Source organism: Trichomycterus rosablanca, chromosome 25 (assembly GCF_030014385.1).
Source record: "Trichomycterus rosablanca isolate fTriRos1 chromosome 25, fTriRos1.hap1, whole genome shotgun sequence".
Classification (NCBI taxonomy): domain Eukaryota; kingdom Metazoa; phylum Chordata; class Actinopteri; order Siluriformes; family Trichomycteridae; genus Trichomycterus; species Trichomycterus rosablanca.
In genome coordinates this window covers 15,673,963-15,701,935 of record NC_086012.1, presented here as the reverse complement: position 1 = coordinate 15,701,935, position 27,973 = coordinate 15,673,963, and the positions used below count along the sequence as shown (strand labels likewise).

Here is a 27,973-nt window from a genome sequence, read left to right as displayed (position 1 = left end):
GATCCGGTTCTGTGAACATATTGGACCTTTTAATGATAAAAGTGAAAGCTGAACAATATGGGATTTACACCTGATTCTATGAAGTCTTTACTTTAGCTGAAGAAAACAAGCACCGGTGCATTTATGTGTAAATTTATTCAGCAGTCTGGACTGGAACGTATTACTTCTTACTTAGTTGGACACAGTTGCATATTACCGGGGAAAATGACAACAACGAGGCACCGATCCCGGACTGGATTGTTTCTAATAACAATAATGGGTGAGTTATGGCATTTCGACTATAAATAACAGTAAGGTAATTGTGTTCATTAAGTTATACAGGTGTGTGTGTGTGTGTGTGTGTGTGTGTGTGTGTGTGTGTGTGTGTGAGTGAGAGAGTGTGTGTGGACAGGAAACTTAAAGTAGTTGAGTGACATTCCTGTAGAGTCGAGCAGACGATTGTGAAGACAGAATGAACAGTGATTAATTCTTACTCACCCATTATAAACCCACTCAAAGGAAGTGGGACAGGTTTTGTAAAGAGTGCATCTTTATGCAGTTAGGTGTTCTTATTTTTATTTTTATTTTTATTTTTTTTATATTTACGTGAATTTTAAAAGTTCTTCATAACTACTATGACCCACTTTGCTGTAATGACAGCAAACATTCGGAAATGGAAAATCTGATTATCCATGTTATCTAGCATAATTTCCCAGTGTTCCAAAGACCATTATGTAAAGTTATTAAATGCCTGGTTGTCTCGGTCTTTAAGTACCCCTTAAATACTTGATATGTTTAAGGTCATTTGACAATAAAGGAAAGTCCGTGTCAGTCGGCACTCCCTGAGTATCTTCGTGCTTGGGGTAATTTAATGTCAATTAGATACGAATCAGAGGTTACAGCGTGCTTCAGAAAAATGAATAAGTACTTTTCCTTCGCCATTACTGTGCCAGCTTCTCAATCCACCATTGTGTTACAATCCATTTTTCTGAAAAAGACAAGATAAAGAAAGGGAACTCAAACCGGTAGCGGCTATAAGAGATTACTGATGCCGTTTGTGTCCAGTGTGGATTACTGTGTAAGGTTTGAGTGAAGGAATGCACTGGAAGGCAGCTTGTGTCTAGGGCAGTCTCACCACCTGAAAAGCACTACATGGCCGGCTGGGTTCGCTGGAAAGAAGAAAACGAATTGCGACATACGTGTTGACGGTAAAGCCGGGCAGGGCAGAGCCTGGCATTACAGCCTCAGAAAGAGAAGACAGTGCAGGTATGATGGAGAAGTCAGTCAAGAGCTAAATTAGAGGCCAAGATTGAAAGGGACTCCTCCAGCTTAAGTAAATTAATGCTTAATAAGGTGCAAATTAATGCTTATTTCTGTCACAAACATCCAGTTGGAAATTAATTGAATAAAATCTGTTAACGCCATGTTTTACAAAGTTATTTTGGGAACCAGATATTGTTTTGTTGGATCTGTGTTTTGTGGATCCTGTATTTTGAGGAGTCTACTAATGCAGCATGGTGGAGTTGGTGCTGAACATCTCCTGGGACCTGGGTATGACCCCAGCCAAGTTTACCAGCTGTGTGAAGTATAGCAAGTTCTCTCGTTGTCTGTGTTTGTTTCTTCTGGGTACTCCAGTTTTCTCCCAACATTTAAGAACATGGTAGCTGGTGGATAGACTACTCCGAATTATAAGAAGACAGATGTTGTGGAATGATGTTTTGTGTGATTTTAGTTTGAATTTAGTAGATTTATTTTTTTTGAATATTGCCTTATTTCTATTTTGTGGTAGTTTTGGACTCCCTTTAAGTTGACTATAACGTTTGTATTTGGTTTGCTAAGCCCTAACTGTGGAGAACCTTTTTGTTAGCATTTGTGCTTGTGACACTTGAGGAGTTGCGTGACAAGTCGGTCCACCCTCTGTGTTTTGTGTGGATATGTAACGGAGGTGCCTTCATTAGGTAAATATCAATATGAACAGGAAATGCCAGTAGAACAGCCAACACATAAAGTGGGACAAACTCATCTTTCCAACTCACAACTCACAAATAAGAACACCGAAGAAAGTGTAAATGTCAAATAAATGAATTATGTTTATTCTGTTTGGTTTAGTTTAGTGTTTGTAGAGAAAGTCCTTGTGCGAGTGTGTGAGTGGGTAATGTCCTTGTGTTATTGTGTAAAACTTTGTGTGTGAACCTGATAGAAAAAGTTGAACATTAACTGAAAACTTGGGTCAGTCACCTTTAATCATCACACACACACACACACACACACACACGCACGCACGCACACACACACACACACACACACACACTTGATTTAGGACACCCACAGACTAAAGACAAACACAAACACACACACACACACACCTGTTCTCATGCCAACACAAGCTGAATCATTTTCACACATTTTTCCCCCTGTGTGTGTGTGTGTCTCTCTCTGTGTGTGTGTGTGGTTTTCCTTCTTAAACCCAAAGCCTGTGTGTTCATTCATCCTTGTTCGTCCCTGGACCTGATCACCCGTACTGAAGAAGAGACTCGGCTGCCCTGTGAGTTTAGTCTGCAGGACCAAGAACGTGTGATTCAGGTGACCTGGTCCAAAAAAAAGAGCGATGGCACTGAGGAGCAAATGATCACCTGGCACTGGACTGAAGGCGTTCAAGGTGCTTTCATATACACACAATCAAGCTTATATAAAGTATTTGTACTTTTTACATTGGGTGAATGTTATTAACCATTCATGAATTCCTTTTTTCTCTGTGTGTGTGTGTGTGTTCAGGGTTTTCAGGCTTTACCGACCGGGTACGTTTTGCAAGTTCTAACCCAATTAAAGATTCAACATTATTGATCGAGACAACAAAAGAGTCGGACCAGGCCACGTACATCTGCCACATCAGTACTTTTCCTTCAGGAAACTTTGAGAGACAAGTCCATCTCACTGTCTGGAGTAAGAACTTTTATCCTCCTGTTCTGCCTTTACAACCTCATGTACAGTTTCAAACAAACAAAATACGTACTGAATCTGTGACTTTAAACCCAGCTTGTGGCCCAACTTTCACTTGGCAGCTTTGTGAATTCATCTTTCCAAAATTTTTACATTCAAATCAAATTCTACATGCCAGCAAACTTCACTAGAGATTTCGTGGCAGTCGGCCACACTTCTGCGATCCTGTCCAAGTCAAATGTTTGCACAAAGAAACCCACACGCGGGAAGGATATTTGCACAATCTAACCATCTAATCCAGCCATCTAAAAAACAGAAAAACACTGCTAAAGTTAATGTAATCATTTATAATCACTTGTCAAAATTTATTTCTAATAAGAATTATGCTTGTCAGAACATGTGCACATTTTTGTTAAAATAATTCCTTGTTCAAACAACCAATATCAATTTTTAAGGAAAGTCAGGTGTCCCTGCACACAATTATACTAGAAATATAACAAATGAGCACATACAATTTGTAAGTAAGTATTCTATTAAGTCATTTATCTCAAGTTTCCTAAAACCATGGGAAAATGTTCTCCACCCACACAGCATGACAAACCACTGATGTCTTTGGAAAATGAACAGAGCCTTAGTCATTAGTGACAAATACTTATGACTGTTTAGTGTTTAGTTGTACAATTGTTTTGGGGTTTTACTGGCTTTATGAGAGAGTTGTCCATCATAATGCTACAATACAGGGCCGGCGCTAGGGGGGGGCTGAGGGGGGCATTGCCCCCCCCAAATTGTGTCTTTGCCCCCCCAAGCACAATGCAAGCAACGGCTATTTTTAAAATTATCTCTGAACCAATCACAAAAATGCATTTTGTTTTACAGTGTGAAGATATTTCCTTGCTTATTCCTGATTGGCTCTTTGAGTCATATAAAAATCGGCAGACTGCCCCAAACAGTTCAGTTCGGCAGTATATGTTCTGTTAGTGTGAGCGAGAGGCAGGTATACTGGTAAACACTCTTCTAAGTTTAAACTGACTTCCACATGGTAATATTTGCTTAACTGTGGTTTTTCGTTGCTTTAATGTTACTTACCTCTTACATAGGTGTTGCTTAAATTATTTTATTAGCCGTTAGCGGTTAGGCTAATGAACTAATGGCAATTTAATTAAGGGGGCGTATTAAAATGAAATACAATTAGATCATCTTTTTTCTCCATTTACATAATCAACATGTATTTTTTAATCATTGGGTTTTAAGTTTAAGTTCGAAAACATGCATTTTTATTTCTTTACCTCATACATCACTTTAAGCCAGTATCAATAGCTTGGCTGTCATCATTCATGCACAAATCAAGCCTTGAATATATTTCTGGCTTCAAAAACATGACTATCAACATGCCCCCTCATTAGGTTTTACTGCCCCCCCAAGCAAAGCAGTCCAGAACCGGGGCTGCTACAATATCAAGTCAAACAGCTCTGCTCAAGTGTTTGACCATATAACCGAACAGTACATTCAATTTTTTTTATGTTCCTGGAACATCTTTAGCGTGTTGCAGTACCTTTACCTTCTCACACTGCTGAGACATTTAGAAAATGTACAGAATGCACCTGTAAGTTTCCAAACGTCCATTGTGTAGCTCTGCATTTCACCTAGAAGACTACACACAATTGTTAAAAATATTAAAACATTGATTACAATCAGATGCAGTCAATCATTTACCATAGATGAGGGCAAATTGTTTTACCGCAGTCAATCACAGCCTACCCATATGTGGGAATGTTGGCTTTTTTATGTGTCTTTTACCCATAACTGGAACAATTACAGTAATAACACAAAGAAAGTGAGTTTACTGTTATAACAAAATGCAATTGTTTTGAAGCATTGATATTTTAACCAATGTTTCAATGCACATAAGCTAAGTAAAATGTACAGCTTAACATGGAAGAATCACTTGGATTCATTTAAGTCTTGATCAGTTCCTGTTTACTGATTACTGGTTACAATCTTTATATTTGCTGCAATGTATTTACTGGTAAATTGATAATCACAAAATGAAAATCATGCACAGTGCAAGAATGTAAGCATTATTAAACTTGTTGTTGTAATTTAACAGATTGCAGGGGAACCTAAAGTTCCACATAAAACATCATATAAAAATCATATTTTAGATTTTTTGTCACATGGTGCATTAGCCAGTTAATGTGTTTAATATGGTGAGATAGATGACATTCGAGATGTATCATTGCTTTACTTTTATAGGTGAAGGAGGTGGGACCCCATCAACCCAATATAGCTTATAGTTCTAAAATTCCTTCATGAAAAGCATTATTTCTAATGTATTTTTGTTTGTATTGTTGTTTAGGATTACCCATCTCTACGCTGGACCCAGTCGTCCTGATAGAGGGTCAGTCATTACGTATAGCCGCCACCTGCCGTGCAGTCGGTCTGCCTCCACCCAGCCTGTCTTGGGACACTGACCTTCCCGGTCCAACACAAAACAAGACCTCAGAGGGTGGAGTCATCACCTCTTACTACTACCTGCACCCTCTGCGGAGCATGAACGGTCGCAAGCTGGACTGCTTGGTGTGGCACCCTGCTCTGAAGCAACCTCACAGGATCAGCAACACGCTGATTATTACATGTAATCCGGTATTTTATACTTAAACACAGGGCCGTGAAAAAGTATTTTGCCTCTCTCCCAATTGCTTTTTAAATTACCGTAACATTTATTGAAAATAAAAATTTATTCAAAACCTACATCACCCATTTAAAAAAAGTAGTTGCCTCCATATAATTCAGCCTTTTTGCACTGTCTTGCTGGAACGGGAAAAGACCTTCTTCAATATTGTAAGCATATCATTCATTTTATATTATAAATGGAAATAGGTGTGACTACGATTAAAAGGGGTGTCTACATCATTACAGCAATACAGTGTAGAATATTTTCAAGTAAACGGGAGTTTTTATGATTTACCAATGCACAAAAATGCTGAAACCGTCCCTTATCTCTAATATGCTACAGATGTGACAGAGATTGATTGATAGTTGGGCTAATCTGTTGATCATGTGTGTGTGTTTGTGTGTATAGTTCCTCCTGATGCTGTGGTTGCTGGGTATGATAAGACCTGGTCAGTAAACCGGAATGGAGCTGAGCTCAGGTGTGAGGGAGGGGGAAATCCCAAACCACAAAACTTCACCTGGACCAGGTACCCTTGCCTGCCTGTCTGTGTTGATTTAGGTTTTCTTATATTCAAAATATTTAATTAAATCATAATCCAAAGCTAAACAAAACACCACAAAAACCACAAGTACGGTTAGATAGTTCACTCCAGCACTTCTGTAAGTAGATGCACAGTCTAATATGTTGTATTTGTGATCTTATTGAATCAGGGCCTTGGTTTATACCCAGAACTAAAATTACTACATTTAAAAGTAAAAGAGTTTTAGTTTTATTTAAAAAACAAAACAAAGCCACACTAAAATGAACTTAAACTTTACAGTATCAACTTGCAGGCTTGTACAGGCTGCCTCTCTCACCTTCCTTTTTTTCTGTCTACCAGACAAAAAAAATTCAGCCTGGTATGATCTGTTTGAATCTCTGCACCACTGGGAGCAAATGGGCAACCTGTCTGCCCGGGCCGCCCTCTCTCATTTTGTCTCACACTTGTAATCATACACATGCACACAAAAGGAATTTAACTCCCTAAGCATTGCTTACACAAATGCTCTTTTGAGGGTAAAATAAAAGCAGTAGTGTAGAGTTACAACTCCTTACTGAGGAGACGGTGGGGAGCTCATTTCTCATGAGGTGGGGGAGGGCAGAAAACACGGCAAGCCAGAATGAGAACAGGGAGGGCAAGTGATAGAGGGATGAGAACGAGGAGACGAGTCCTAAGCCTTAAATAACCATGCTGCACTTTAAATATCGTTTTAATGTGCACCAAAACGACAGGGTTTTAGCTTGATTAGAGACACCATGCTGAGCTTACATTAAGAGCGACGCCTGCATACGTAATTAGACATCATTTCAGCAGGCTCCTGTGGCACAGACAAAGTTGGGACGTTATTTTATTCTGTTCTAACATGCTGCTGACCTTCTGCACCTATTTACACTCATAGTTAGTGTAGATCATTTTGATTTTTCACAGAATTCTTCAGCTTGTACGTATATTATCATTATATGAAACCAATTTTTAATTACCACATGTTTGTTTGATCACATCTGACACCAATGACATCAGAAAGCAACATTTACTTTTTGTATCCAAACTCATTAATATCTGAGGCGCCAAATGTAGCCCTGTACCTGCAAGACTGAAAAATAAGTGTGGTTAAACATGAGAACCTTTAGATAAATGGAGGCCTTAGGTGTGGTCTTGCTGCTGCTTTGTGTTCGTTTTGCACTGCTAAGTGGGTCGTGTGATACATTTTAGGGTTTGGATGATCTCTCTCTTCCCACACTGTGTTTATTAAAATTTGTTATTACATGCCTAGGACAACTAGGAGAGATTTTTGAGGTAAGATCATTTATCATCAGGGTTTGGCAGCAACATAATACAAGTATATTCTTTTCAAGGGAATACTTTTTGAATTTATGATAAATATATATTTTAAATATTACTGATCTTTAATAATGCACATTCACACTTTCTGGTATACAGTTTTCTGAACTGCTGCCACATGTGTTTGTTTTATTTTGCCCATGGGTTCAGTCTTATGTAAATATTAAACCACACATATGCCTGACAAACATGTTGGGTTCCTCTCACTCACTCTTTATTAATCAACACAATGACTACATATAGAACACTACTAAAAGAGGTGGCATAATACATAAAATGTGAAGAAGGAAGTCATAATTTATGTATATCATATCATATATACTTATTTAATAATGCTCTCATGGATGATTTGGTGTATAAAGGTGTATAAATGTGTTTAATAATGTAATATTGACGGAACATTTTTTATGTAGGAAGGGCATGGGTTTGCCCAAAGGTGTAATCATGGAGGAGAACAGGCTCATTTTCACTCGTCCCCTGAATAAGACAGATGAAGGAGTGTACGAATGTGAGGCCAGGAACTCAGTTGGATCGGTGAAGGCAGAAGTTAATGTCGAGATCCCAGGTAAAGATCCATGTGAACACGTTGTCTATCACAAAAATCACGCAGGTTTTTTGCATGTATTTACTGGATTGGACAGCATATAACAAAATGATGAGACGGTGACCTTTAATAAACTTTGACTTTATTATGAAACAGTCTGTCAGGAGATGTTACGAAAACAGCATTTTCTTTATCTAAACTTCCTCCTTAAGTTCTGTCTTCCCTTTTCCACTGTAAGAGAGCACATGCTGCACCATCTAAAGAGACGTTTAGGGAATTTTTAAACAACAGCATGCTGGAGTTCTAAGCCTCTTACAAAAATGTTTCCCAAATGTTATGTTTACATTGTCATGTTGCTTTGGCCTACATTCTTTTATGAACAACCTTAATGTAGGGGTTTCTGTTTTCCATCAGTAACTAATTTGCAGGGTGGCTGTAAATATTTTTCTTGATTTGTATCCAATGTGAGAAATTTCAGTTTTGTTATTCAGTTTTTGTTTTAATAAAAGCAAAATTTCAGTAGGTTTTAGCATTGTTAATTCTTAAAATGATACTATGATCACTGCAATTTTATATTATTTCTGATATTATATTGTAATGATATTTTATTCTATATTCATCTTTATGAGATCACAAGAATAAAAGGAGCAATAATAATAATAATAATGCATGCATATTATTACATACATTCTCTGTAAAGCACTATTTTGACCTCTGTGTTTTTGACCCCTGTATGTTTCTTTGGAGAAAAGCTGTAATGTAACTTGCATAAACAAAAACAAAACTACTTATGTAAAATATATTATTAAAGAGGTAATGCATTATTATGTTTCACTAACAGTGTTCTAGGGTGCTCAGGTGGTGCAACAGTGTATTACGCTGGCCCACCACTGCTGAGATTCAAACCCAGATCGGTTTGAACTTGCTATCTGCAGGCCTGGTGTTTACACAAACATGATATCCTATGTGTGTGTGTGTGCGTGTGCATGTGCGTGTGTGTGTGTTTGGATGGATGAAGCCTTGCAATAGATTGCTTTTTGTCCAGGGTATTCCTGTCTTATGCTCAGTGTTTCCCACTTCAACCCTGGATAAAGAAGCTGATCAAAATGGAAAATAGATTTTTTTTATGTTTACAAACAGACTGAATAATATGAGAACTAATTAATAAATGAAAAAATAAACAGCACTTTGGTCAACGTAAGTTGTTTTAAGAGTGCTTTATAAATAAAATTTACTTACTTACTTACTTACTTACTTACTTACATATGTACAACCTGAAATGCAGGTACACACTGTTTACACACTGTAAAAATGTATTTAATTGTTTTATCTCCCTTTTACATTTTAAGAGGCTGAAGCGTTCCGATTTGAGAGCATATTCAAAGAAGCCCCGGTCATGACAGTAGGTGTTGTTGCTGGAGCTTTGGTGGTAATCATGACAATTATCATACTTCTGGTGAGCTGTCATCACAGACGCAGAACCCGGAAGTTAAAGAGGGAGCTGGATGAAAAGAAGTGAGTTTGGCATTCCTTAAATACCACTACTGTCTTCATAATAACAATCTTTTTTCTTTTGTATTCACATCATGTTGTTTTATTTGATCCTTTAATTTTAGAGAGGAGATAAATAATCTCTCGAGACAGAACTCTATGAGGAGACTCAACTCTGTGAGTACTGACCCCAGAATACAGGTACCACTATTTTTGCCAATTATACTATAATATAATTATATTACAGTGTAGCTTGGGACGTCACTACACTGTTACACCTATTAACAATGGCAGAAACTAGGTGACATGGCAATGCCCCAACAGCATTTGGCTGAATCATATTTAGAACATATTTTACCTGGTTATTTTTATGTTGTTGTGCAGTTGCAGATGTGAAGTCTTAAAAAGAGATCTAAAAGAGATTTTAACCTGCACTGTTTTTATGTGTAAAGGTGTAAAAAGTATTCTTTAGTCACAAGCTGATAAAAGATAAACGTGATTATGTATCTTGTCAACATCAGAGATACAGACAAAACAGTGTGAAATAATTTACAAACTGAAAGTTTGTTTAGTCTGTATGTAGAAACCTCAGAAACTTGGCCAAACTTCATTCCTTTGAGACAAAAGAGTTTAACATTTAATCCTTATTTTTAAAATTCGGTCAGTCAGGAAGTGATTAGCACTTTGTTGAATTCCATCTATTGATGTGTATGATCAGGTTAAGTACAGATGAATGCTTACTCAGAGTAGTCATGGGCTGAAGAACAAGAATGTGGATGGACTTGTCATCAAACACTGAAATACAAAACTGCCCTCATGAACACTACAACAGTACAAAAATGCAGTAAAGCAGGGTTACAGACAAGCATTTTAAAAAATGCAGACCAGTCTTTAGCCCAAAACAGTATGTATTGTGGGTGTGTATGTGTATGAATTAGTCTGGATTGTATTTTGTATTTATCATTTTGATGAAGGAAATCATTAAATGTAATGTTCAGTTCATGGTTATGTAATTTCAGCACCAAACACTGAGACACAAACCAAACTGCAAATCTCTTGTTAAATTATTAATGATTTAATGATATTCATTCAAAGTGTTAGTATTGTCTGATTAGACTGATTAGGCCTGAATTCAAATGGTATGTATTTTGTAAATTTAACAACATGCATTAGCTAGTTATCCCTACTTTAAAATATGGTGGCGGTAGCATCTTATTTTAGATTAGATTAGATTAGACTAGATGTACAAGTACAAGGCAACTAAATTTTAGGGATGATTATTCTGTAAAGGAGGTTAAAAATTCAGCAAGGCAGTTACCAAAGCACACGACCAAAGCTACAAGTGGTTTAAATGGGTTAAACAGGTTGTTTTAAGTATGTACTTCTTTAATTTTGACTTTAACTACAGTCTGTGATTCAACCTGAGTCGAGTTTAAACTGAGGCAGTTCAATATTAATGCGTGTTCAACAAGTTTATGGTTGTGTTCCTCTACTTTTTGCTGTGTAGTGTACATTTCTGTTACGCTGTAGGCCTTTAATACCAGGTCTACCCTTCCAACATTGCTTTTTTAAGCTGGTTATAAAGATATGTGACCTGATTCACTGTTTCGTTTTCTTCTTTTTTTCTAGAATGAAGATTATGCACTCCTCAGGATGGGCACTCCTGTTAAACGCAGTTTTCATTCACTAGAGGTACTCTGTCATGTAACTGCCTTGTTTAAAAAGTTTTAATAAAATCACAGAGTGGCACGTAGTCGCACATCATTTTAGGGTGGTGTAATAACACAGCAGGTAACATGTAGTCATTTGATGATGCAAAAGAAATAAACAGTGATGATGTGATGCTGACTGCAAGCACTCCTTCATCAGGAGAACTCCACAATATGTGACCAGAGAGAGGGGTTCAGTGATTACGACAGCCTCGGGCGCCCCGCCATCTACCCGCCGGTTCGCTCAGAGCGAGGGAGTGGGAGGAGGAGAGAGACGGAGTTAGAGAGACAGGAGCGAATACGTAGAGTGGAATCCTATGTAAACAGCAGCACTGTGGATTTGGTGAGACTTTGTGTACATATGTGTGATGTACAGTGGGTGTATAAAATAACAGGAACAGCACATTTAACAGAAGGAGCTCTGATGATTAGATGTGTAATATTGCAGAGGCAACAGTCTGAAATAATTGTGAATCTGTTTAATTTTGTAAGGTAACGTTTAAAAAAAAACTTGTGGCCGCAAATAGCAAACATGAACAAACAGCATCTGCAAAAATGTTCTGATTGATTGATGATGTTCCAGGAGCAAATGGTAGCCCTAGCTTGTTGATATTAATAGAGTGTAATGCATTTCTGTTATTTTGTCCACTCCCTGTTTGTATGTTTTGCCATTAGTGGATGTTTGCTAGATAAAGGGTCTAACGGTCTAATGTAATGTGGCTTGCAATCTGATGTGTTTCTTTGGTTTTGCACTGAAATTTAAAGGCTAATTAGTCAACTTAGCACTAAAAATGACCAACCCATGCCTCAGACCACTTCATTTTGAATAAATAGAACACATTGGGTCATATTTAAAGTTGGCTACTTTTGATACTTAAGCAGTTGGCATTTTTGGGTAGAATATGGCAGATCTGTGTATTATCATTGTATGACAGAGACGTAACTAATGAGCATGAACAAAGCTGAACACTATAACGCCATGGTATAGCCATCTTAAACAACCATATTCACTTTTTTCTCAGAGCCATTCCATGTAACACAATCCCCAAGGCTCAGCCTCCTAAAATAAATAAATGTAATTTTATTGTGTGTTCATAATGTTCCTTAAGTAATTTATCTCTTTCTTTCTCTCCCGTAGGGCTGTCCTAAAAGGGAAATGAGCCCACCACCCTTGTCTGTTAGCTCGGGGCCTCCTAGAGATAGTGGGTCGGATAAAGAGGATTGGGGGCAAAGAGAAGGCATGCCAGAGGGAGAGGAGGGAGATGGCACCTTAAACTCATGTCAGATCTCAGAGGCACTCTCACATCACTTCCATTACAGCAACGGCTTCCTCAGACCGAAACCTCACCCGAATGCTATTATACTGCAGTCACATTCTCAGATCATCTAACGATCACTACGAGTTCAGGAGCCAACGAGGATGCGACTGGTTTTCCACAGGACATCCAACATGTGAGCTCTGTTTTTATGATGCACGGTTTCATGCCAGGCTCAACCAGGATGAACTGTGTGGCCCGGCAGACTTTGTGTTATAGAATTTTGTATTGAACATGTTTGCTGCTTCACCAAAATCCATCTACACTCCCTGGATTAAAGACATCAGCACCACTGAACCCTTAATGACTGTCTGTATTACTTATTACACAGCAGCCACACATCTCTCAACCAGCGGATCACAACCTACGTGTGGGCAAGGCGCAGGATTAAAGTGGACCAAACTGAGCACTTGGAAGTAAGATTGGAGCAGAAATACGACTGAGTTGTATTAACTAGGACAGCTTCTCGATATCTTTAATAGCATCTTATTAATGGTTATTTTTATTATTCATTCATTCGTTTATTCTCTGTTTTACCACTGATGTGTCCTATTCAGGGTCGCAGTGGGTTGTTTATTATTTTACTGTAAAACATCTCATCACACCAGACACCAGATTTTATAAATTTGGAAAGCAGGTCTTTATCCTGTCTTCCAACTGATGTTTAAAATATGTTAGAATTTTTAATATTAGGGCAGGGGGTTATGGTGCATTTGAGAACTGATTAGAAAAGATTCTTTGTGTTTTTAATGGTCAAAAAAGTCACTTAGTGTGGCTGAAAAGGCAACTGGATTAAAAGATGCATTCTAAATCTCCATTTAAAATGTGGTAGTGTTGACAAGGCCTTTGTTTACCAGTATACTGCCAGCAAAACACCGATGTTGTATTTTAAAAGGAAGCAGTGTAGTTTTGTTTACGTTCACATGCCACCCAGAAAACACTGTGTTTTTACAGAAGCTTTATGGCCACGGTCTTATATAAAACACATCTGTTTTGTTACTTGTTGCATTACACTGCCACAAAGGGTCATAAAGTATATTTAACACAGAACTGAATAACTGGAGCTATTTTATACTGTTAAGTAATGGTGGCATCAGTCAGTGTTTGTTATAATTTGTATATCAAACAAACTGTGACAATTTATTACAATATCGATATAATTATATCGCTATAATTGTAAAATAAAGAAGACCAGTGTTAACATAAGTCTGCATGTTAAGTAATATTTGTTGTACCTTTAAAAGTACAGCTATGAATCACCATGATGAACTGATTTTTGGTCTACATATTCTTCATTTCGGCAGCGTGGTGGCATATAGCTAGTGTTGCTTGGTGGTTAAAGTACTGAACTGTCAATCACAAATGTAAGTAACATTGGATAAAAATGTCTGCTAAATGCCATAAATGTAAATGTTGATCCTTGGTTCAGGTTACTGTGTGCCATGTTCTGTACTCTCTCTACACCTCTCAAAACATACCGTTACATTGATTGGCCACTCAGATTTGCCCATTTTGGATTTAGGATTGGCACCCTTCCATGGGTGTGTTCCTTCCTTACACCTGGTGTTTTTCGAAGCCTTTAGAATCACTATAACCCTGGTCAGGATGAGTGTTTAAATGATTATCCATGAATGAACCAGAATCAGCAATAAAGTGTTGGTGCTGATGCCACTTATTTATGCTTTCCTATTAAACCAATTATTTTTAGGGCTTTAATCGTTTCTCACACAACCTTTACAAATATTCATTTAACTACTGTTACTGTGGACTTAATGATCCGGTCACTGCATAACTCCAACTACAGAAGTGTGAAGCCTTGTAGCCAAACTTACTGGGTGGAGTAATATAGGGGTCACACAAGAACTGACCGACTCCGTAGTCAGTGTTTTGCAAACAGAAAAAATCTGTTGCAATAAACTCTGTAAACAGACGTCCTGAGTGTATTCTGCTTACACGTAATGTTCCACACTGCCTAAATTATTCTGGTTATTTTAGGCTTTTTATAAAATGTGAACACACTGTGGTTTTTGTTTTACCTCTACAGGGGTGCGAATGCTACATAAGTGGGGGGTTCAAATCCCAAATAGCTGCGCTTTTATATTTATATCTTTTTCATATCGGAAATGAAATCTCTCATTGATGAACAGTTGATTCATTAAACAATTATAAAGATTTCTATGTTGTCTCTTCTGATTTGTCTGTACTAAAGACGAAGTCAATAACACTTCTTTTTCATACACCTAGAAATACTGTATATATTTATAACCACAGGTCTACAGGTGTAGTCAGAACTACACAACTTAACCACAGTGGTTGCCAACCGTTGATGGATCTATGGTTTTAAGAAACACCTGTGTCTCTTAACGATGTTCCCACAATAGTTCGAAATTGTTTTGGGAGACACTTGCATCGCAACTGAACAAAGGCTGTTCCAACTATGTTAGCAACTTTGCTTTTGGGAAATGCACCTCAGCTTAGTTTAGCAACCAGCTGCTATTTGTTTGCTTTTGTTCACATATGTAGATGGTTCCTGTGATGAATAAGGATAATGAATAATTTTGAATGAATATTTGAATAAATGAATAATTTTTATGTCTCCTAATGAACTGTTAATTGTTGTGGCTCATATTTGCTACCATATGTGTTTAGAAAATAAACATTTATTTTGAGCTACGTACATTTGAGCTGATTTGTGATGTTAACATCAGTGTTAGTGTTGGGAGGTTTTACAATCTGGGATAAAGCATCTTATTAAGATCTGACTTTGTCCAGAACACTTTCATGTCGAATAACTGTGAAGTAATATTTGCCACCGGTTACCATATATAAGTAAATGTATTTCTATTCTATGCACTAGCACCCTGTCAGGGATCCATTTCTGCCTTTTCCACACTATATTTCGAGTACAGACTCTGGATAATCACTTTCTAAAATAAATCAGTTTAATGAATCCGCTTCAATTCTCATCTCTTGTTACTGTGTGGAGTTTGGGGTGCTGTTCTCTCATCCATGTTGGTTTGATCTGGGTACTATAGTTAACCGTCCACCTCAAAAACATGCCACTAGGTGGATTGACAACTCTAAATTCCTTTAAGGAGATACATGAGTGTGTGATACTCTTTGAAGTAGAGGTGCCCTGTTAGGGAGTAGGGTTGTCAGGCCCTCACAAAGCCAATGTTTCAACCTTGTGTATGTTTGGTTCAAGACCCACTGTGGCCCTGACAAGGAGTAATTATTCACTAAATATTAACGAATGAAAAACTGTACCAGGGATTATTTCTACAGTACAGAAGTAGCAGAAAGGTGTATAAAAACTTTGAAATGTTTGTAGTTGTATCATATGGCAGCAGGAGATCGATTCTTGTAATTTGTTGTGCATTTTGAGACAACCTTTATTGCAAAGTTTTGTTTATTGTAAAAATAAATGGTGAAAATTAATAAAACCAAAATAATTACACTTGAGGATAAAAGGTTACATACTCTTACTTTCTGCAACATGAAAATGTGGATTTTTTGACAGTATGAGACAAACTTCTGGATTAAAAGTATAAAAACATCATGTAGTGGTGAAGAAATGTAAATAATGTCATTTTGTGGCATGACCTCCAAATTTCTTTCTAGTGATTACAATTAACTACAGCAGGTGACTTCTCTGTGTCCGTATAAATTGGGCTAGCCTGACTGTAACCATTAGATTGACCCACCATCCACCATAAATTTAATGTGAAAGTCCAAAAAGCTTCGTACAAATCTCAGAAAGCAGATCATTGATTCGTTTTCCATAATATTGTCAACAAAAATTGCCTGTAAGTACAAAATACATGGAACAGTTGTTTCTTTACCAATATTTTAAACAAAACCCCAAACCGTCACCTTAAGCTAAGAGGACATTTGTCCAGATTTTTAAAAGTAATCCAGGAAACCAAAAAAAACCCAGATCTGCCATCAATTAACAGTTGCTGGATGACAGGTGTAACTGTCCACATTCAAGCAAGCTTTACATCAGCATCAGGGTTTCTGTGAAAGAGTGTCATCGGCAGATAAAACAAAGATTGAGATGATGAGCCACAATGAGCGAAAATATGTAACATATGGGTTTAGAAGCTGCCATGTTCCATGTTACATGCCAAGTGACAAACCTTTTAGCTTTAAGGTGCCAGTTTTGACACAGGTGCTTTTTTCTTTCATAGCAGCCTCCAAACCTCTTAATTGTTAAGCTTGCTTGTCTGTGCACAGTATGTTTCAGGAGCTTTTTTGTGGTTCTTGTATAACAGATTCAGTTAAACAATGCCACAGAAGCTGCTGGCATTATTTAACTGGTGACCAGTCCAGTATATTAATTCTTGCGCCCAGTGTTTCCAAATGACCCTGAACCTTCTGCAACTGTGACCAGAATGAAGCAGATTGTTGAATATGAAATGATGATTGTCCTGCATGTTTTCCTTCTTTTTTTTCACGTTGATACAGTCTGAGTCCCGAAGCTGCTGTGGGTTTTGAGGTGGGTGCGGAGGTTACTCTGCTGGGAGAATCTCTTCCCGCACATGCTGCAGCAGAACGGCTTCTCTCCGGTGTGAATCCTTTGATGGATCCGAAGGTGGCTGATGCGGTCAAAACTTTTCCCGCAGAACGAACAGATGAACCATTTCTCTCTCATCGGCTTTGTCCTCTGTGAAGGTCTGACACCGCCTAAACTGCTCTCAGGTAGTCTGGGTGCTTCTCTGTAGGGGTTTTGGTTGGTAAGATTGCCTGACTGAGTGGCGTGGTCTTGAGTTCTTGGATTTTGACGTGGCACAGGGAACCTCTGCTGGGTCATAATGTTTACTCTAGGCAGGACATGTCGTGAGGGGTCGCCAGCTGTCGGAGTTCCTTGGTTCCAGGGGTGGTTTTGCATACTCCTTTGCTGTCCTATTTGTTCCATGTTGAGTCTGTTTGGCTTGTGATTGACTGGAGTGGAAGGGCTGGAGCCAACACTCCACACAGAAGAGATGAGAGGATGCTGGGCTACCTTCGCTCTCTGACCTGTTTGCTCAGATACGATAGAGCAGTCGGGATCTTCTGGATGGTCCACGCTGTTTTTGACAGATGCAGATGAAGACAGCTGTGTCTCTCTGTCCTCAATCACGACACACTCCACAATACTTTCATTTACAGTAACCGTATTTATCTCCTGGTCCGACTTAAACTGGGAAACTGGATTCTTATCATCATCTGTAGAAGGTTGAGATTTGGACTGTGTCCCTGCAGGAACAAGCGCTGAATCAGTGTCAATGTCCGGCGAGTTCATTTCTTCTGGAGATGCACAATGAACATTTACTGCTGAATCCTTCTGCATTCCATCATTCACGTCGGCGTCAGGCTGAGATCTCGAAACTAGCTGCTGATGTTTCTCTGTAGACTCGTCTTGTTCGGCTAAGTGTGAAAGGAAGAGACATCAGGATTAATTAGTGATTCTAGTGATTTTTCATTCATTCATTCAGTCATTCGTTAATTTTCACTTATCAGGGTAACAGTGGGTCCAAAACCACTCATAAATACTGGCAGCATGACTGGAATACCCTACAGGTTGGCAGTCCAATGCAGAACATCCTAGGTGTTGTCCCTAAACCATCAGATTTTGACTTTTATCTGATGTCAACCAAAAAACATTTTTCATGACCTTTTTACCCTTAACACAGTGTGACCTTTTTTTTACCTTACACTCTAAATGGGAGTTAATGCCGTTTGTGGTTTAATAAACTTTCCATTTGCACTGACAGGAGTGTTCAAGGTGTTTGTGTCTCAAGCTTTTTTGCTTGTTTGATCATTTTGAAGCCATTTTACCTTCATCCTTAATCCAGATTTCCACTTGTTGCATAAAATCTGAGATGCTCTGACCCAGCCATCTCACTATTACAACTCAGCCCTTGTCAAAGTCGCTTAGATATGTGCATTTTCCCTGCTTCCAACACGCCAACTTTAACTTAAAGAACTGACAGGTTCCAATGTAATGAGATAATGAACGTAATTTACTTCACTAGTCAGTGGTTTTATTGTATTGTTGTGGTTGTATACAGTGTATACTGTAAGTGTACCTTTACAAGAAGTGCAATATGTAATATATTACTTATATTTAAATGTATATATTATATTCACGATAATATAGGTACATCACTTGTTTTTCATAGGGAATCCTTTTAGTGTAAATAAGTTGTTTACTAAGTTGTCTTTACTATTTTTACCAGCTTTCTTTCATACTGCGGTAACAAGTTAATTTCCCCAAGGGGGTCAATAAAGTCTTATCTTATCTACCTGTATCTAATAATCTAAAAACTATCTATCTATCTATCTATCTATCTATCTATCTATCTATCTATCTATCTATCTATCTATCTATCTATCTATCTACACACACATATAGATAGACAGACATACAGATAGATAGATAGATAGATAGATAGATAGATAGATAGATAGATAGATAGATAGATAGATAGATAGATAGTTGAAAGGTAGGTAATGTAGGTAGGAAGATAGATAGACAGACAGACAGGCAGGCAGACAGACAGATAGATAGACAGGTAGGTAGGTAGGTAGGTAGACAGAGAGATAGACAGACAGACAGATATATAGAAAGACTTTGCTTTGTTATGCTTTGTTTACCTGCTCTTTCTGTAATACTGGATTTCAGACTCTCTGCTCTTTGACTCTCTTTTACTCTCCTCAGTTCGTTTTTTACAGCTTCCAGTTTTCTCCTCAGATCCTCCATCTCTGAGTCTTTTCTGCAGATTTCTAAGCGCAGAACAATGAAAGCATCGTCGTACAGTTTCCCGATCTCGGTGACAGCAGACTGAGCCAGCAGCGACATGACTGAGAGCAGCCTGCTGTGGAAACTAACACCGCTACTGCTGCTACTGCTGGTGCTGCTGATGGTGTTAATGCTGCCCTCCTCCAGAACCATCTTCTATCATTCAGCTTCTGATTAACACTCACAGATCCACAGCAGCTTGAGTACAGAGAGACAGTTAATGATAATTGAAAATAAAACAGCTGCCCCCACAACAGTCACGTCCACTTCCGAGTTGCCTGTGCGCTACCGTAAACATTAGAAAAGAAGCGACACAACCGTTTGAAATGGAAATGTGAGCGTAGTGCAGTTCACACCTGATACCTGTGGTTCGTATGTTTGTTTATTAGGATTTTAACGTCATGTTTTACATTTTGGTGACAGGACAGGAACGGTAGTCACTCATTACACAAGATTCATCAGTTCACAAGGTTATATCAACACACTCATGGACAATTTAGTATCTACAATTCACCTCACTTGCGTGTCTTTGGACTGTGGGAGGAAACCGGAGCACCTGGAGGAAACCCATGCAAACTCCACACGGAAAGGACCCGAACCACCCCACCTGGGGATCGAACCCAGGGCCTTCTTGCTGTGAGGCGACAGTGCTACCCACTTAGCCACAGTGTCGCTTAATACCTGTGGTACTTATGTAAACTTTTATTAATTTATTTATTTTTAATAACCTCAGTGTCATCACATGGATCATAGTGCATTTACATTTTCTGCATTTAGCAGACGCCCTCCATGACATGAACTAAACCCCCCACCGCACTGCCCCCCCCCCCCCCTATTGGCTGCACTCGCCAGGTTATTATTATATTACAATATTTTTGTTAAGTAAAATATTAAGTGAGTGTACCTTCAATTCATTCTGATCAGCTATCAGCTTAAAATATAAATAACATTCCAAACCTGATGTATATGATCAATATTGTAAAATAGATTTCCTCACCAGATTTCCTCACCTTACCTGAAAGCTTTACAGCATGTTTGTGTAACACATCCTTCTTTTGCTTGCCGCTTTAACTGCCGGAGCAACTTATTTGTTTACATTCTCTCCTCTCTGGATGTGTGATAACTTTGTGTCTGTGTGGCACAATTAATAATTTACCGCTGACATCAGATGTTTGAATCATTTCATTTTTTATTCTTTGTTGTTTTACATTTTGATCTTTAAATGACATGTATTTAATAAAAATAAATATACACCTAAATATGTACATGTGGTTGGTTTTCAAGAGCACAATCTGAATGTGTGAGCAGTTTTGGTTGATTTAAGTCCACATTGACAAAAATATGCTACAATAAACAATACTGATGATCATATGGTTCATAGAAAAGAGAATTAAGAGAGTAAGAGAGTAAAGCAGTATCTGTGTCCATATGTGATCTACTCATCTCTAGATACACTGTCTAGATATGCTGTACATCAAATGTACACTATCCAAGACCTGATGCACAGAATTCATTATATAGATTTTTCTTTCTCCCTTGTACACCCAATCTAATAGCCTCCCACTGGCATCATGCCCCAATACTACCAAACGGCATCATTTTACCCACCTGCAAAGAGACACGCTAAGCTCTCTAGATACGGTTTATACGGTTTCATATAAAATATAATTTCACGGACCAGCGGGGGTGGAGGGACTTAAAATACAATTACTACACTGCTCACACATGAGCTTTTTTCGCTGCAACGAGATGCTGCTTCCACCTGGGGGTGATATGAGACGATAAACACCAGCGTGTTGGAAATAAAAGCAGTGTTTTCATGGCTGATGCAGCGATCTCTAATTATTTATTCTTTCTGTGCGGCCCGGTAATAAATGACCGGCCCGGTGGTTGGGGACCTCTGCCCTAGACCATCCACTGCTGGTGCAGGCTCTTGAACCAGACAGCAGAGGCTGCAACTGTACTACAACATCATATTTCCAGAGTTTTCTCTCCCATATGGGTACAGCCAATCGTTTGGATGCAAGACTTTATTTTAAAAGAAAAAATGGAGGAATTGCAAAGTATTACAAGGCAATAATATCAGCTATTATTAATTTCTTATCACCACTGATACTTCCATCCTTATGAAGAAAAAGGGTCCCACAGACAACATTTATGTCTGGCCCCAAAGATCTGAGATCCACTGCACTAGACCCCAGACACGATGTATGACCGGATTTTTTTTAAGCGACCCAGGCAGCACAAAAATGCATCTCTGTACAATCTGGTTCCACTGTGGTTTACACAATGTAAAACAAAGCCTCCACAAAACCTGTTAAAATGTATTGAATTATTAGTATTTTTCTCTGCAACCCATTTTTTTCGGCTGCTGTATGATGTCCCAGACACACACCTTTAGGTTGTAACTGTGATTGTGGGAGGAACTTAAAGCTGAACCAGAATGCTGCAGAACCTGCCCACGAATATACTGCGTTCACAGAGCAGTCGAAGGGAATCTTTCGCTCTTCTGATAACCCACTGGCACTGTACATCAGTGTAACTGATTTACGACCCGTACCATACAACAGGCTATTTTTAATACTGCATCGCTGCTATACAAAATGTCCCGTGTGAGTTCTGACCAGGCTATCTTGTTGCTCTCTGACCGTCTGACGTGCAGCTAATCCTGCCATCACACTGTCTCTGTTGGACATGTGAGTTTTTTGATGGGACTTCATGCTGGAACGCTGGGTGAAGCATTTGCCACACAGGTTGCACTGGTATGGTTTCTCCCCACTGTGCACCACGGCGTGCCGGATAAGATTGCCCTGTTTGGTGAAGCTGCGTCCACACTGGGTACACGTATACGGCCTTTCTCCCGTGTGGCTGCGCAGGTGCTCCTTCAGCTGGCCGAAACGCACGAACGTCCGCTCGCAGTACGAGCAGCTGAATCGCCGCTCTCCATTGACGTTTGTTATCCACTGTGATCGGAACCGTCTGAGCCCACCGCGCCCTCTGCCTAAAAATGCACCCGTCTGGTAGGAAATTCCGGGTCTAACTCCGCTTTCTCTGGGTGGAGGTAAAGTCCTGTGCTGCTGCTGGTGTGCGACTGGCACATCGTGCCTCTGAACCATGTGATCTGACTCATGTGTTACCACTCTGCACCAGGCTGGCTGGGTCTGTTCAGCCATGTACAGCCCAATCTGGTTTTTCTCAGCACAGGTGGCATCATTTTTAGATAGTTCCATGGTTTCTGCAGGCTGGGAAAAGCCTGAAAGGTTACATGAGAACTGATTGGGATGATCTGTGTCCTCTGGCCTTGGTTCAGTTTCCTCCACCAGTGCTGCCTCTCTTACTTCCGTTTGCTCCTCTTCTTCTTTTTCAGTTTTTAAGTGAAGCCTTAGATGATTAAGATTCTCCTCGTGGCTCTTCACAGGTGAACTGGCAGATGTGAAGTTTGTCCTCAGTCTGTCCGTGGCTTCTGTAAATCTGTTCTGTTCTACAGGGGTCTCCTGAACCTGGTCACGTGGTTCATTGCCATGATGCTCAAAAGCAAATTGTCCTGCAGCATAAAGAAACATTATTTATTCAACAGATACTGTTGGGGCGCACAGGTCCAGAGGGGACTGTTGGTTGAATGATGATGAATGATTCACTCAGCTCACAATTTGAATTCATGATACAAAGTTCTTGACTTAACTCTCTCAGTTCTATTAAACCAAATGTAAATAAAAAAGATTCCTTTTGGTTTCTGATGCATAAACAAAACAGTGTGAACATTTTATCTATAATAAGATCTATAATTACATTACATTAGCGACACACGAAATTACAGACCACAGTAAGCGCGACCTCTGCTGTTTAAAAGGCGCAACTGCAACACAAAATAAGTGACGATGTTCAGCTGATGATTATGAATTTCCACAATGTACATCAGTACGTATTTGCACAGTGATATGTTGTGTCACAGCAGAATTATGTCACCGTAAACTCTGCTGGATGCCAGAGGTGTTTAACCAACCAACCTAAACACTGCCACATCACCCCACTGCTGTGTTCTCTTCACTGGCTTCCTGTAGCTGCATGCATTCAGTTTAAAACACTGATGCTCGCCTAGAAAGCCAAAAACGAACCAGCCCAAAACTACCTTCGAGGTCTAATAAAACCATGCTCTGTAGTCTCGCTCGACTTGATCCTCCACTCAGAACTCGAGGAAGACGAGCGGCTCTTCTCTGTACCTGCACCCAGTGGTGGAACGAGCTTCCCTTGTCTGTCCGAACATCTGAGTCTCATCACCTCTTTACTAAGCACTTAAGCTAACATGTGCTAACTTACTAACACTCTTATAGATTTCTCATAATTTGTATTTGTACTTTTGTCAGTTAAATATATTATTAGATGGTGGACCATTCTCAGCACTGCAATAACATGGTAATAACATGGTAGTGTATTGTATACGTGTACCAGGTGCAGCACTGTTGTAATGACCACATAAGTGTGCCTAATAAAGTGCCAAGTGAGTGTATATTAGTCAGTACAATTACTGAAGTACGTAGGTGTTATTTTGTTGTCCTCCTACCTTCTTCACTGCTCCACAGCTCATTTGAAGTTCCCTCCACTTTAATGACTGAATGAATCGCCTTTGAATGCTCTTCCAGATTTGGAATGGTCTGTAACACAAACTGTTTACTGATCGGGTGGACCACAAAAATAAATAATTACAGTATACAATTATGCTATATGTGCACAAAATAGCTCTGATCCAAAGGGGATTGTCTGTACTTCTATACCTATAATAATATATAACAAGGTGAGCTTAGTGTGCTGTTGATACCTGATGGATGTGCTGTGTAGATGGTTCCAGATCCTGCTGTGTTGGTGTAACAGTGGCTTCAGCTCTGCAAACATTAGTTTCTCTGGCGCAAACACTCTGAAACGGCATCTTCTCAGAAGAACCACAGATGAACACTAAAGAAAAGTGAATACATGGTTTTCTACATGCTTGCAATTTCTTCATTCCTCTTTAATAACTTGTGTCATCGAGACCATCTGAAAACACTGGCCGTGAGGCAAGTAGACCTTCAACAGGGCATCATTCCAACACAGGCAACATCTGCTTAGCCATTCGATCACTGAATGCCTATGGCCATTTAGTGTAGCCAATCCACCTTTTGCATGTAGAGCTGTTTCTGCCACCAGCAACCATGCCAGGTCATTCAGATCACATTTTAACGTAAGACAAGTTATTGGTAGGGTCAAATAACTTACAAACAGGGCATTTTGGCCGACTGAATTGCTGCTCACTGGACATCTTTTGTTTTTTCGCACTATGTAGAGCTGTTTCTGACACGCCAGGTTACTCAGATCACATTTTAACGTAAGACAAGCTGATGGTAGGGTCAAATAACTTCATAACCGGGCATTTCTGCCCATTAAACTGCCACTCACTGGACGTCTTTTGTTTATTTTTGCACTGTGTAGAGCTGTTTCTGACACAAACAGCCATGTCAGGTCACTCAGATCACATTTTAACGTAAGACAAGCTGATGGTAGGGTCAAATAACTTAATAACCGGGCATTTCTGCCCATTAAACTGCCACTCACTGGACGTCTTTTGTTTATTTTTGCACTGTGTAGAGCTGTTTCTGACACAAACAGCCATGTCAGGTCACTCAGATCACATTTTAATGTAAGACAAGCTGATGGTAGGGTCAAATAACTTAATAACCGGGCATTGCAGCCCACTGAATTGCTGCTCACTGGACGTCCTTTTTTTTTTTTTGCACCATGTAAAGCTGTTTCTGACACGCCAGGTTAGTCAGATCACATTTTAATGTAAGACAAGTTATTGGTAGGGTCAAAAAACTTATAAACAGGGCATTTCGGCTCACTGAATTGCCGCTCACTGGACGTCTTTCGTTTTGTCGCACCCTGTAAAGCTGTTTCTGACACGCCAGGTCACTCAGATCACATTTGAATGATTGATGTAAACGATAACTGAAGTGTTTGGCCTGTGTCTGTATGCTGAGGGGGAATGAATAATTACATGACAGTCAGGATTATAGGTGTTCCTAATAAAGTGGTCAGTAAGTGTATGTGCACAATATTTAAAAGGTTGTATTCAGTAGATTTAAAACGTTGAAGTACCTTTCCTCCTGGCTCTTCCACGTACTTTTCTCAGTTCGTTCTCCATCAGTAAGCATTTCTTTTTGAGATGATCGATGTCTCTCTGACTGCGGGATAACTCAATCCGGATCACCGCACAGTTCTCCTCCACTCTGCGGTTAATCTCCTCTGTAGCCGCTTTAGCTAAAACCTCCACCACTGATAACAGCTGCTCCTGGAAACCGCACTGAGACATTTTATAATGTTAAAAACTTTATCACCTCAGTAAAATATACAAACAGGAATTATTTTATTTGGTCTAATGTACAGAAAAGCGCTTCACTAAACACAGCTGTTAGCACAAACCTAAACCTAAACACAGCACTTCCGCTAACGCTGTAGCATCACTACCGTAAACATTGTAATACACCCGCACGTTTTCATCAGGTACCTGAGGCTGCAGTCTGGACCACAGGTGGACACAGCAAACAGACAGAGAGTCAATTATTACCTGCATTCAGCTATTTTATTTTATTTATTTATTAGGATTTTAACGTCATGTTTTACACACTTTGGTTACATTCATGACAGGAACGTTAGTTACTCCTTACACAAGATTCATCAGTTCACAAGTTTTAATGTCAAACACAGTCATGGACAATTTTGTGTCTCCAGTTCACCTCACCGGCACGTCTTTGTACTGTGGGAGGAAACCCGAGCACCCGGAGGAAACCCACGCAGACACGGGGAGAACATGCAAACTCCACACAGAGAGGACCCGGACCCAGGACCTTCTTGCTGTGAGGCGACAGCGCTACCCGCTCAGCCAACTTGCCGCTTACATGAGGCTGCAGTCTGGACAACAGGTGGACACAGCGAACAGACAGAGAACTACAACTGAAGTCAACATACATTTACATATACTGTATGTCATGGGCAGTAGGGCAGTTGTTTGGTTGTTTGTTTGTTTATTAGGATTTTAACGTCATGTTTTACACTTTGGTTACATTCATGACAGGAACGGTAGTTACTCATTACACAAGATTCATCAGTTCACAGGGTTATATCGAACACACTCATGGACAATTTAGTGTCTCCAATTCACCTCACTTGCACGTCTTTGGACTGTGGGAGGAAACCCGAGCACCTGGAGGAAACCCACGCAGACACGGGGAGAACATGCAAACTCCACACAGAGAGGACCCGGACCGCCCCACCTGGGGATCGAACCCAGGATCTTCTTGCTGTGAGGCGACAGTGCTACCCATAAAGCCACCGTGCCGCCCCTTAGCAGTTAAGGTACTGGATTTGTAAGCAGAAGGTCACTGGTTCAAACCCCACCACTGCCAGGTTGCCACTGTTGGACCCTTGAGCAAGGCCCTTACCTCTCAATTGCTTGAACTGTATACTGTAACCCGCTTTGGATAAAAGCGTCTGCTAAATGCCAAAAATGTAAATGTCATGGTGGTGTTAAGATTTCAAATATATTGCCACTATTTCATTTTGAGTATTTGAATGACTAACACATTAATTCATACTTCTTTGTGACATCTAAGGTCAAGCCATGTCTGATTAATGACAGGCCTGTTTTTTTCTGTGGTTCTTGGATTGCACCATCTGGAGTTCTTCCCAGCCTTAGCAAAAAGACCACTGTTTCATGTACTTTTTACTAATGGACAATTGCCAGTGCAGATGACTTTCAGGCCCGAAGTTGTTTAGAAATGGTTTTAAAAAATTTTAACATTCATGACTTGTGATTCCTATGATTCATGTTACAGAGCTTACACATAAAAACATACATTTCAATATGTTTATGACATCCATAAACAATCATGGCGTGTACTTTCCAAGTGTATGTGATTTTTACAGGTTTATGGTAATAATAAGGGAATTTGCTGTTATAACAGTCTATGCATGTGTTACTGCTTTGCTCAGAATGATCCACCACCAGTACACTCTGGTTGGTGAGGGTCCAGAGGAGGTTATTAAAGTTGTCATAGTAAAATATGATCTACAGAAGCAACCAACCAAAACAGATTAGAAAGTAAGAGTACTTTGTTCATCTGAAATCACAGAGTGCACATAAATGTGCATGATAAGAATGTATATATATTTAAAGACACCATTTAGATATATATGTACAAATACATGCATGTTTGCAAACTCAACCATTTAGTAAGACGTACCGATGATTAAAAATGGAGAATTAAGACAAAGAGAGACTAAACGAGTCAGGAAGTCACTAAGGGAAGTTTGGTGGTTTCTTGCGTCACAGATGCTACTAAGGCTGTTTCTTGTGCCGGTGGAGCAGAAAAGGTAAGAGCATTCGATTTCAGTATTTTTCTTTTTTACTTTCTGCTTTGTTAAACACTTTAGGCCACGTTTGGTAGCAGACAGCGATAGCCATCAGTTAACAGCTTCTTCTACATCCAGTGTAGGTTAGTACGGCGAAAAATGAGTATTTTTTAACACCATATGCCTGATGCATAGGGAGAGGCAGGCCTAATGCTGAGGTTGTTCATTTCCGTGCAGAGCGCAACAGAAAGTAATAGAAAGCAAAAAATTAA

General features: G+C 39.4%; 3 protein-coding genes across 4 annotated transcripts; 1 reads left to right on the top strand and 2 right to left on the bottom strand.

Annotated features, from left to right (window-relative positions):
• Positions 1–119: 119 nt before the first annotated feature.
• Positions 120–15,490, top strand: nectin4b (nectin cell adhesion molecule 4b). 2 transcript variants are annotated; one of them, XM_062988171.1, is made up of 11 exons: positions 120–259; positions 2,453–2,638; positions 2,755–2,922; positions 5,276–5,554; positions 6,002–6,119; positions 7,889–8,040; positions 9,369–9,534; positions 9,636–9,687; positions 11,140–11,202; positions 11,380–11,562; positions 12,358–15,490. In XM_062988171.1, the coding sequence occupies exons 1-11, from the start codon at positions 124–126 to the stop codon at positions 12,607–12,609; spliced, it is 1,755 nt and encodes a 584-aa protein (XP_062844241.1). In that variant the 5' UTR covers positions 120–123; the 3' UTR covers positions 12,610–15,490. The 2 variants fall into 2 exon arrangements, with proteins under 2 accessions (XP_062844241.1, XP_062844240.1); XM_062988170.1 differs by having other exon boundaries at positions 9,636–9,711.
• A 436-nt stretch (positions 15,491–15,926) lies between these two features.
• Positions 15,927–19,507, bottom strand: LOC134302919 (uncharacterized). Its single transcript, XM_062988174.1, has 2 exons — positions 19,175–19,507; positions 15,927–17,944 (listed from the first exon to the last, which is right to left on the bottom strand). The coding sequence occupies exons 1-2, from the start codon at positions 19,470–19,472 to the stop codon at positions 16,989–16,991; spliced, it is 1,254 nt and encodes a 417-aa protein (XP_062844244.1). The 5' UTR covers positions 19,473–19,507; the 3' UTR covers positions 15,927–16,988.
• Positions 19,508–20,516: 1,009 nt separating this feature from the next.
• On the bottom strand, positions 20,517–25,711 carry si:ch211-155e24.3 (uncharacterized protein LOC100150696 homolog). The gene is made up of 4 exons (XM_062988173.1): positions 25,449–25,711; positions 24,136–24,269; positions 23,881–23,971; positions 20,517–22,863 (listed from the first exon to the last, which is right to left on the bottom strand). The coding sequence occupies exons 1-4, from the start codon at positions 25,660–25,662 to the stop codon at positions 21,914–21,916; spliced, it is 1,389 nt and encodes a 462-aa protein (XP_062844243.1). The 5' UTR covers positions 25,663–25,711; the 3' UTR covers positions 20,517–21,913.
• Between the last annotated feature and the right edge of the window lie 2,262 nt (positions 25,712–27,973).